At 43.3% G+C, this 12,208-nt stretch overlaps 1 protein-coding gene across 8 annotated transcripts in view; it reads right to left on the reverse strand.

The window, feature by feature from the left end:
* Positions 1–565: 565 nt before the first annotated feature.
* Positions 566–12,208, reverse strand: part of LOC125417140 (solute carrier family 68 member 1-like) — a 35,699-nt gene continuing 24,056 nt past the window's right edge. For all 8 annotated transcript variants that reach the window (XM_048460445.3, XM_048460444.3, XM_048460443.3 and 5 more), the window contains one exon: positions 566–847. In XM_048460445.3, the coding sequence (XP_048316402.2) occupies positions 715–847 (133 nt within the window). In that variant the 3' untranslated portion in view covers positions 566–714. The remainder of the gene's footprint in view (positions 848–12,208) is intronic.

Raw genomic sequence — 12,208 nt, forward strand, 5'->3', positions numbered from 1 at the left:
GGCTCTTGGTGCTGATCTGATGGATGATGTATCCGCGTCTGCGCCAGCACTATGCTTGTTTTCACGCTAACAGTTTTGTAACACATTTCCAAATCAAGGAGTGTAGTGACCTTCGTTGCTTTTCATCACAGGAAAGTAGCAGGCAATGGTGATAGCGTGCTGCTGGGGAAAGGTGTGGAGGAGGCCTCTCCCGGGTGACACAGACCTGTAATCCCAGCTGTTTGGGAGGCTGAAATGCCTGCCAGAGTTACAGTGTGAGTTCAAAGCAAGCCTGGACAACTTAGTGGAATGCTGACACAAAATAAAAAACATTTTTAAAATGTAGCTCAGCGGTAGAACATTTGCCTACACGTGAAAGAGTCCTAGAAAGGAGGAGGAAAGAATGCTGTCTTTCACAAAATTTGCCAAAAATATGAAGTTTGAAGAACTTTCAAGAGTGGTGTGTACTGACCAACCCGTTCGAGGAACACAAGGCAATGGTCTGGCGGTGAAGAGTTGCAGGTCCCAGGCTGCTGAATGCCAGGAAACAGCCCACGGAGAGGCCATAACTCAGAGAGTAAAAAGCTCCCAATACACGCTGTTTTATTTGCTTTGGTTTTTAAACAAATGGGGGGGGTGTAAAGATCACTTCTGCCTTTGAGCGCAGCACAACCTCTAAGAACTGACAAGCCCTTGAAGGAGTGTTGCAACCGCTGCCCAGCACGGCCGCTGTGCTTACACAGTGCCTGAGTAGTCTGCTCTGTTCCTGATGGAGAAGGAGCTCCAAGTCAGAATCTGCACAGTTGCGATGCCCAGCGGGACCACACACACCAAATTAAACATGGTGTCTTGAAGATCTAAAAATATTCTGGAGGAAAAGATGTACAACAGTTAATTTTTCCCCAGAAGCTTCTTTTCTTATTGATTCAAAGCTAGTTAACACATGGTATTCAGTAACATTTTTCTCTATTAGTTCATTTAACAAGAAAGAGACATTGTATTGTGTAGTTTTGGTTCTTTCAAGTCCCTGAGTAATTTCTTCCTCCTAGTTGCACATAGGAAAGGAAGGTGACATGTGAACTTGTGATTGGTCCCTGCTGACAAGTAATGTCTGCGATACAGAACCACCTGCCATGCATGGGTGGACAGAGAACAGAGTCCAGGACACAAAACAGAGACTTTCCATGTACCCTCAGGCTAGGCCTGGTAGTATAATGTTTGCAATCCCAGCACTCAGGAAGCTGAGGTAGGAAGACTGTGGGGATTGAAGCTAGTGTGGACTACATAGGAAGTTCTAGGCCAACCTAGAACACAGCGAGCAAGACCTTAATCTGAAAGAAAAACAATGGAGAATTCTATTCCTAGGCCTCATGGTCCAGTAGCTCACAGCTACAGGAAAGCTGGGGCAAGGGGATTGAAAGTTCAAGGTCTGTCTGAGCTACAGAGACACAGGCATCTTCGGATGCCTCAGTCTTGAAATAGCTGCCAAGCTTTAAACAAAGTGGGTGGGTTTGGACATTCATTTCTAGTACATATGATGGCTATAAAAGGGGTATGATGGAATTTCTCAGGGTGACAGACGAGAGCCCTCTTTCAGAAGGTTTACCTGTTCTTAGCAAGTGGAGTCTAGGAAAGGCTTCTCGGAGAAAGTATATAAACAGTTCTGGAAAACGCAACATGTCGGCGAGAAGGCTTCTGTCTAGACTAGCCGATGCAAACACTCCAGCCGTATCTGCCTCCCCTCTGAGAGCCCTGCCATAAGATGTTCTTGGTTCTCTGGTCTGGTTACACTTGTTGGGTGTGGCTGTCCCGCTGAGCCCTCATCATTAACCCTGTCCTTCACCTCGACTCCCACCTGATCCAAATACTCATTGCTACCCACCTACTTCCACTCTTCCTCTGCTTCTCCTAAGGTACGGAGACAACCACCAGGGCCAAGGTCAGCAGCTAGACTGCTTACTACATCCAGGTAGAGGTCTCACTGCTATTCTGCCCAAATGCTCTGGGGAAAACTTCATTTCTAGAACCATGTGGTAGTTTGTTGTCCCAGAATTCCCTCATTTAAGAAAAATCTGTGAGCCAGGTGGTGGTGGTGCACACCTTTAAGCCCAGTACTTGGGAGGCAGAGGCAGGCGGATCTCTGTGAGTTCGAGGCCAGCCTGTTCTACAGAGTGAGTTCCAGGACAGACTCCAAAGCTACACAGAGAAACCCTGTCTCGAAAAAACAAAAATAACAACAAAAAAAAAAAGAAAGAAAGAAAGAAAGAAAGGAAGGAAGAAAAAATCCTCTGTGGAATCAAAAACCAAGAATTAAATGCTTCTGTTCATTTAACTCAGGACCATTCTCTCAGTTTCACAGACTTTAACTTAATTTTATAATGATTACATTTCAAACCAACAAAAATATAGAAATTAATTTAAAGAATACTCTATATCCAGGTATAATAAATGCCAAAATAAAACATGATTGACAAATCAAAAAAGAAAGAGAGAAAAGAAAAATTCTCTCAGGCTGGAGAGCTTGTTCAGCGATTAAACGCTAGGTTTACAACCAAAAACATAAGAAAAGTCTTCTCAAGCCTGGCGGTGGTGGCGCATGCCTTTAATCCCAGCACTCAGGAGGCAGAGGCAGGTGGATCTCTGTGAGTTCGAGGCCAGCCTGGTCTACAAGAGCTAGTTCCAGGAGAGACCCCAAAAATCTTCTCCCCTCTTTTCAGAAGTCCTGGCTCTGTCCTAAAGACTTGGTGGGGCCTAACTGCCCCACTCCAGCCCCAACAGCCAGATGTTATTCTGGCCTCATCAGCGGAAGTCATGCTTATGTGATTCCTACAGTCTCAGTGATAGGCATGTGACTCCCGTGGCGCCTCTCAGGATCTGCCTGAGGACTTTGGATGTGCTGCTCTCTCAAAGGTGCTTATTCATTCACAGCCTGAAGCTGTTCAGTCAGTAAACCTGGGAGCTATATTGCCACCGAGTGGTAAAAGCTTGAAGCCAAAACAGAGAGGTCAAAGGATCCTGACATTATTTGAGATCCAGTTCTGCTGGACTTTTCACATATAACCGGGAGGTCCCTCTCTATTGAGGCTAGCCAGCACTACATTTCTGCCACGGTAGCCACAGTGGCCTGAAAACCGTGGCTTTCCAGCTGGCACGTATGCCCACATTACTATAAATGAGCTGCTTCAACCATGCTGGGTGAAGGTGCTCTGTAATTGGCCACAACCGATTAAGACAAAGAGGTTTGAAACAGCTGAGCACAGATTTCCAGAATGGGAGCATGAGGTCATGACTGCGCTTTTGAACTTGAGGCTGGAGGTGCTCATAAACGTGAGGCATCGCTTACCAGCCTCAACTGTTAATTGATTTGAGCCACATGACACACTAGATGGGAGACAATGGGTGCAAAATGCCAAGAGGTAATGGAAACCTAAGCTCTGCTTTGAAACAGAATCACGTCTCTAATAAAAGAGAGAAAGGAAGTGGGCTAATCAAGCCTTTCCAGAGGGGGGCACAGCTAAGAGCCGCTTGCTAGTCACAGAATTATTACAATATGTGCTTTATGAAAAGGCCGGTTTCTGCTTGGCAGAGGCACCTCTGTGTTCTGATCTCGGTCTTTCATTAGCAACAGGAGCCCATTATCCTTCAGCATTCTCTAGTTATAACAGATTCCAGCTTCAGAATTATCAAGAAATTGGACTCCAGCTGCCAGGGCCTCTCTCTGGGAGATTTTCCACTTCTGTGATGGACCTGCCTTTTTTTCCCTGGGGAGAAAGGTCTGGAGAACACCTGCAATGATTTGCACAGTCAAAGCCTCTCGTGAGCATGCTGACTGGGCTCAGAGATGCTGGAGAGATGGCTTTGCAGGCAACGAGCATGTGCTGCTCAAACATGGGGACCTGAGTTTGCATGCCAGTACCATGTAAAAAGAAACAAAAAAGCTAGGCATAGCCACTCACACCTATAACCCAGTGCTGAGGCTTGGCGGTGAGAAGGATGGATGGGGCTTTCTGGCTGCCAGGTTTAATGAGAGGCTCTGTCTCAAAGAGTATAGAGTGATACAGAAGGGCAGCCAATTGCCTCCTCTGGCCTTTGTGCCTGTGTACCTGCACACACATGCATATAACACACACACACACACACACACAGAGAGAGAGAGAGAGAGAGAGAGAGAGAGAGAGAGAGAGAGAGAGAGAAATCTTAGGCTACATGCTCGAAGGCAGCAAAGGAACAATCATTCCAGTGAATCTTACAACCTGACAACTATCCTGCTGCTGCTGGTGGTGGCTGGTGGTCTATGAGGATCACTTAAGCTTTTGTTACAGTCATTAAATGACTTCACACTTTCCAAAGTACCTGTGAGCTCCCCATTAGTTCACAGGCTGTCTTGAAGCTCTTCAAAGATTTGTCTTTCAGGGTTTTTTTTTTATTTTCTCAAAATGGGGTTTTACTGCAGCTGGCTTGGAGCTTGCTACATAAATCAGACTGCCTCAAACTTGAGGCAGTCCTGAGATTACAGGCATCCACCATGCCTAGCTTTTTCTACTTTCTCAAGATTTTCTTCTTTCTCCTAAAATTTTATTTCAAGTCAAGGACATGATTAGAGAATTTATTCAGCTCTCTCTACTGGAATATGGATGAACCCATCGACTAATTAGGCTAGTGTACCATCACAATGACTTCAGCTTTCCTTTCCACCTTACTAACTGTGGGGGTTTGAATGAAAGTGGCCCCCACAGGCCCATACATCTGGTTTCCAGTTAGTTGGTGGACTGTCAGGAAGGACTGGGAGGTGGGTTTGTTGGAGGAAGTATGTCACTGGGGGTGCTTTGAAGTTTCAAAATCCCATGCCAGGTCCAGTGCTCTCACTTGCGCTCTCTCTCTCTCTCTCTCTCTCTCTCTCTCTCTCTCTCTCTCTCTCTGTGTGTGTGTGTGTGTGTGTGTGTGTGTGTCTCCATCTTGGAGATCAGATGTAAGCTCTTGGCTACTGCTCCAGCAACATGCCTGCCTGCCTGCTGCTATATCCCCCACCATGTTGATCATGGACTCACCCTCTGAACTGTAAATAAGCCCCCAATTAAATTTTATAAGTTGCTTGGTCATGGTGCCTCGTCACAGCAAGAGAACAGTAATAAGAAAGATAACACCAACATTTTAAATGACTCTCCAGCATAAAAAAAAATAGCTCTTAAGGAAAGCAACATGGCTCAGGGAGTCTCATTTGATCCTGGGGACACACACAGTGGAAAGACATAACTGACCCCTACAAGTTGTCCTCCGACCTCCGCATTTACACCATGGCACATGTGCTCATTCATTCATTCATCCATAAGCTGTGTCTATGCTTTTTTTTTTACCAAATATTTATAGCTTATTTGCTGCATTAGTTTCTTGGAATACAGAGCAAATAATAATCTTGGCACTCAACAAGCCTTACCTTCTAGCAGAATCAGAGAAACCATAAACAAATGTATTTAATTTTAGTGTGTAATTATAATGGCATTTCTCCATATGAAAAAATTTCATGTGCTCCATTTTCTCTCATAATTTTCTCCTTTCAAGAGAAAACAAGTACCTAACTGTAGCTAATAACATTCTAAAACATTACCATCTGGTACGTCTTGCTCTCTTACGCCTGCTGAGTCATTTGCAAAGTCAGCTCTATGAAGTAAAGGGGGCATAATGCAAGCTATCATGCTGGCCCTCAAACTCTGTTACAATTAGACTCTTCCTAATCACAAGGCTTAAGTGAAGCCTGCCTCCTCTCTACTCTCCTTTTCCCTGTTGATATCATCTCTAAAGGCATGAAACTACTGGGGCTGCATCCATGAAATAACTTTCATTGCTAGTCATAAAAACAGGCAACCCTACCAATGGAGCTGTAAGTTGAGTCAGTATCAGTGCACATCCCTGCTAAGGAAAGGTGTGCTCAGGTTGGAAAGGACCAAAGAGACATCAGGTCTACCAGGCAAGATAGTCTGTTTAGACTTAGAGTCAGGAAAACTCACAGATAAACAAACTGTTGCTACCGTAGGATCAGAGAAGAAATAGCCCCTTTCACCAGGTCAATTTTCCAAGAAGAATAGTTGTCTTAAGGGTGAGGCATGGAAGTACAGGCCTGTAATCTAAGTACATGGGAGGGTTAGGCAGGAAATCACAAATTGAATGCTGATCTACGTCACATAGCAAGACCTACATCAAAAGCAAAGATAAGAATAGGGAAGGGATCTAGAAATGAGGAACCAATATCGCAGATTTTTTTCCCACAGTTCTAGAAGGTAGAAGTCCAAGACAAGAGAGTCAGCTTGGTTAGACTTTAGTAAGAAGCTTTCTATTTGCTTACAGACAGAAAGTGAATATTGAATAATGTCCTATGAATATTGAACCTAGAATCTTGCATTGACAGTCCCAGGAATCCATGTCCTCACATGGTAGAGATGTATGGCCGACAGAGAACATATATTTAGATCCTCTTTCTCCATTTCGTGTGTGTGTGTGTGTGTGTGTGTGTGTGTGTGTGTGTGTATTAACCAGGGACCAAACCTAGGCCTTCACATATGCTGATGATGCACATGCTGTTTATCAATGAGCAATGTCCAGAACCCCTGCCTCTCTTCTTTCCAGGGCATTTATCCTGTCACGCAGGCCCCACACACACATGACCTGCTTCAAACTTATTCACTTCCCAAAGACTCTGTCCTCAGATATTGACCACTGTGAGTTGGGACTTTAGAATATGAGCTTTGAGCAGACTCAGTTCAGTACACAGTATCCTGTTTAACATGCTTCTTGCATTGCTACTAATTTCCCCAACATTATACACCAAGACGCAGACATGATAATTGCCCAAAGTTACATAGCTGGTGAGTTTGGACCTGGAACTGAAATTTCTACCTACAAAAATTTATCTCAACTAAAAAGTCTCTCCAAGAAAAGGAATGGTACCTTTACTCTATTTTTAAGGAAAAGAACAAATTAACCAGTTTTTAAGATGGTTGTGCTTTTTCTGTGGAAATGAGTTAACATATTCTTGAGTACCAAGGATCTCACAGCTGGTTATGATCATAGTACAGTTTTGAAAGTGGAACTGAGCCAGACGGTGGTGGCACATGCCTTTAATCCCAGCACTCAGGAGGCAGAGGCAGGCAGATCTCTGTGAGTTTGAGGTCACCCTGGTCTCCAAGAGCTAGTTCCAGGACAGGCTCCAAAGCTACAGAGAAACCCTGTCTTGAAAAACCAAAAAAAAAAAATAGAAAAAAGAAAGAAAGAAAAGAAGGAAGGAAGGAAGGAAGGAAGGAAGGAAGGAAAGAGGAAGGGAGGGAAGGAAAAAAGAGAAAGTATATCTAATGCACTGCACACCAACTTTTCCCTTCCCAGAGGTTGAGAGATTTTGTTCATGCTTCCATCTATGCAGACTGTAGGAGACGGGGGTGGGAGAGGTGGAATAACCTAGTATTTCTTCAGAAAACACCCTAAGGTTGATACTCCTTCCTTTAGATTAAATAATTTCCTCAGGTAACCCCTTTGCAATGGAACACTAGGTCAATTTACAGAAGTAAATAGGAAATGCTATGGGTGAAAAATATTGGCCATAATTCTATGGAAAAGAAGTATGTATAGTTCTGTGGTTCTAGAATTCTGCCCCCAAAAGTTTCTCTGACATGGTATCAGTAAACAAACGCAGCCTTGATTATAATCTTCTTGACCAGATGTTCTTAATCTAAAACGATGCAAACACTTGTATCTACTATAGTTAGCACCTAGACTTAAACAACACTGGCTCAAATTAAGTGCTTATCTCTATGTTCCTAAACATACATGTGCTTATATGTATATAATATATAAATGTATAGTAAATAGAGCAGCAATAATTGTGGATATGCAAATATCTCTATGGTAGGATATATAGTTCACAGGGAATGTTTCATATGTAACCTCTTTTGTTTGTTTGTTGAGACGGTTTCTCTGTGTAGCTCTGACTGTCCTGGAACTCACTCTGTAAACCAGGATGGCCTTGAACTCACAGAGATCCACCTGCCTCTGCTGTAATTAAAAGCATGTCCCTGCATCGCCTGGCTCATTCGTAATTTTTAACAACACACTTGTATGGCTTGGGGTGGACCTCAATGGTAGAGCATTTACCTAGCATGTCCCAAGCTCTGGGTCACATTTACAGCATTGAGAAAAGAAAGGAAGAAAGAAATATGTTGGCAGAGGTTTCTGTCCTGCTGGTCCCGCAGACATTCAGCCCCAAAGAAACACACAGAGGTCTATGTAAATTATAAACTGGCTAGCCTATTAGTTCAGGCTTCTTATTAACACTTATGATTCTCATAATTTTTGTCTGTGTTAGCCACGTGGCTTGGTATCTTTTATCAGTGAGACATTCTCATCTTGCTTCCTCTGTGTCTGGGTTAAGACTGCAGACTGACTGTTTCCTCTTGCCAGAATTCTTCTGTTCCTGTTGCCCCACCTCTACCTCCTGCCTCCTGCCTATGCTTCCTGCCTGGCCACTGGTCATTCAGCGTTTTATTAAAATAATACAAGTGACAGTGTACAAGACCATTATCCCACAACAGAAACATGCTTGTATAAAAACCAGATTGACCACAAAAAGCCATTATCCTTTTTTGCCTTGGTTTGGTTTGCATTTTTAGATAGGCTATAGCTCAGACTTGCCTGGAATTCACTGTGTAGTAAAGGCTGACTTCAAACACATGGCAACCCTCCTGCTTCCACCTCCTATGAGTTAGTATTACAGATATGAGCCATCACACCTAGCAAAAGCTATTTCTTAAATAATAACTTTTATTAACAAATTATTTACAACATGCCAGTAGGTGACAGTGTAATCCAGTGAACAAACTGGCAGCCTGTGACCCATTGTGAAAATGAACCTTTGAATTCTTAATGTCCCGTGGAGCATCAGGAGCTTGGCCAGGACTGCAGGGCACTCCTGGCACATGGAGTAGGTGTGGCTACACATCCAGTGCAAGTAGCCAATCACAAGCCTGTGTTCCTTTGCGGTTATGGCTTTTCTAACCTCTGGACTTGGCTGAGTGTACTAGACTTGCCCTCCTACCTCCCTAATGCCATGTAAGCAGAGAGAGATCAAACCTTAGGACTCTAGCTCCTAGCTCAGTATTAACACGGCAAAAATTCCATAAATGCCTGCCAAGAAAGAACACAAATCTACTTAGTTGAACAAATGGAAGGAGAAGGTCTTTTCTACAAAACTCTATTGTATTGAGCAATCTCTTGGGTAATACGAGGGTAACTTATTCTATAATTTCAAAACTGTCTCTTTATGTTTGCAAAGCTAGGGATTGAATCTCACACACACTTGGCAAGTAATTTACCACTGAACCACATTCCCAAAGTTCACATAATTTTTTACTAGCAGTTACACACACACACACACAAATGTAATTTTAAAAAGAAGCAAATATATACATTAAACATATAGTTAAAAAAATTCTGGCAGAAAGTATTTTTTTTAAATATTTATTTATTATGCATACAATAGTCTGTCTGTGTGTATACCCGCAGGCCAGAAGAGGGCACCAGACCCCATTATGAGATGGTTGTGAGCCACCATGTGGTTGCTGGGAATTGAACTCAGGACCTTTGGAAGAACAGGCAATGCTCTTAACCTCTGAGCCATCTCTCCAGCCCCCCAGAAAGTATTTTTATATTCTTTTTCTTTGACAGGTCATACTGTAGTTTAGGCCAGCCTGGAACTCACTATGTAGTCCAACCTGGCCTAAAGCCCATACAATCTCCTGCCTCGGCTTCTAAAGTACTGGCATTACCACTACATTTAGCTCAGAAATAACACTTCTTTAATTGCATCGAGGAATTCAGAATATCTTTTAAAGGGGGTCAAGGGAAAAACACTAGCCCTAAGTAAACTGGTTCTACACACTGAAGCAGTTGGCAAAGAATTAGATGCTATATTGGGTGTAATGGCATACACCTTTAATCCCAGCACTCAGGAGGCAGATGGATCTCTGAGTTCAAGGCCAGCCTGGTGTACAGAGCAAACTCTAAGAAAGGTAGCACTACGCAGAGGGACCTTCTCTCCAAAAAAGGGGGAAAAACAAAAGGAAGGAAGGAAGGAAGGAAGGGAGGGAGGGAGGGAGGGAGGGAGGGAGGGAGGGAGGAAGGAAGGAAGGAAGGAAGGAAGGAAGGAAGGAAGGAAGGAAGGAAGGAAGGAAAAAAGAATCAAATGCTAGGAAGCTTATCTGCTAAAGTGACATTTATTTCAACAGACATATTTGCTCAGTTCTTCACACTGATGGAGCTTAATAGGTTTAGTGCCCCCCCTACACACACACACACTCATCGGTTTCTCCACTGAGGCAGTAAGTCAGATCAAGCTGATCTGAAAAAGTAAGCAACAGATTTATTTGAGCAAAGCAATTCCCAGGCAGGTTCTCCAGTCCCAGAGATCCAGACCAGAGACACTACACCCACAAATGAAAGCAAGGAGACTTTATAGATTGTAGGTGCCACATGATGACATGTCTGCCATGTGTCCAAGTACAGTCAAAATCTGAGCACCTGGGTGACTGGCAACTTCAGGAGAGGAAGCTGCAGTAGACTCCAAGAATGCAGAACTGGACTTTCTGGCACCTTTCCTTTGTTCAGAGACACTATGAATGGGCAGGTTTTGGAGAGAGAGACAGAAAATGAGACTTTCTGGATCGTGCAGGGGTAAACTGAAGGCTCCAATCCAACAGGGACTGCAACTCAGCAAAGTACACCTGCTAAGTGCTACAGTTAGTTTCTGGACTTTGAGGTCACAGGAGCCTCATGAGGCCATGAGAGGCCAAGGTTTCTTTATCACGTAAAAGATAAAAGATATTCAAGTGCCTGTATGAGCTTGTATCTCTAGAAAAGCTTCCAGTATCACAAAACTGGTTTGCCAACATGTCAGGTTGCCAACGTGTCAGTTGCTGAGCCAACAAGAATTAGTGTTCCCAAGGCTATAAATCTCCAGGCTCCTCACCTTGACTGCGCAAGGGGAAAGGTGGGGAGCTTTACAAGGTGCTGGTGGCTGTATCACACCTTCCAAGTTTCTGGCTGACCTGGTCTGGGATGTGACCTGGCCATTGAAACTTGTGCTTCTACACATGGGCTTGAGAAGTTTGACTGTGGGGCCTTTGTGGTTTTTGAGAACACAGATAATTCAGAGCAAGTTAAAAACACCTATTCTTCCTCCCTTGCTATCACAACTCTGTAAGAATAAGCTAATATAGGAGATACATGGCCATGAGACTCATCAACACAATCTGTCTTCTCCCCATTGCGGTCACTGTAGCTCCCTACCATGAACTTGCTTGAGGCTTTTAATGCTACCTAAGTTTACAGCAACTCTTCCAGTAAGAAAAACAGTCACCTACTATATGGAGAAGCTGAGATTTATGAAAGTATTCCTGTACATTCGACAGAAAAGATAGGAATGTTATTCGAAGTCCTGAGTTCAATCCCTGTACCACAAAAACAAAAGCTACCAGATTATACCAACACCACAGAAAAAGTACTGTATAGGAGTGTGTGCTCATCTCAGAAAGTCTAGCACTTGGGAAATCAAGGCAAGAAGATTAAGAAGTCCAGGTCAGAGGCCAGTAAGATGGCTCAGAAGGTAAAAGTGTTTGCTGCTAAGACTGACAACTTAAGCTCAATTCCTGGTATCCACATAAAGAAAGAAGAACAAACCCTTGTCTTAGAATGTGTACATACGGTTGCTAGTACACACACACATTCATTGAATGACCAAATGTACAAAGTTTTTAGAAACAAATATGTACAACATTGATTGTTTAATCTAAGAAGTGACTTTACAAATTTTCTCTGTACTTTAATTACTATTTGGTGTCTTTAAATTTTTCATAACAAAAAGTTGTGAGAAAAAATAAGATGTCTGAATTGACAAGCAGAAAATAGAAACACTGATCAATATGTGCTGAAGCTAATGCATTCAGATGCAGACAGCTGACTCTGTGTGATCATGGTCAAACTTTATATTTTTTTTCTTTTTTGGGTTTTTTGTTGTTGTTGTTGTTGCTTATTTTTCAAGACAGGGCTTCTTGGTTTCTCAGTAGCTATGGAACCAGTCCTGGAACTTGCTCTGTAGATCAGGCTGACCTAGAGCTCACAGAAATCCGCTGGCCTCTACTTCCCAAGTGCTGGGATAAAAGGCGTGCGCCACTACCGCCTGGCCAAATTT

This window comes from Myodes glareolus, chromosome 7 (genome assembly GCF_982192425.1).
Source record: "Myodes glareolus chromosome 7, mMyoGla1.1, whole genome shotgun sequence".
NCBI lineage: Eukaryota > Metazoa > Chordata > Mammalia > Rodentia > Cricetidae > Myodes > Myodes glareolus.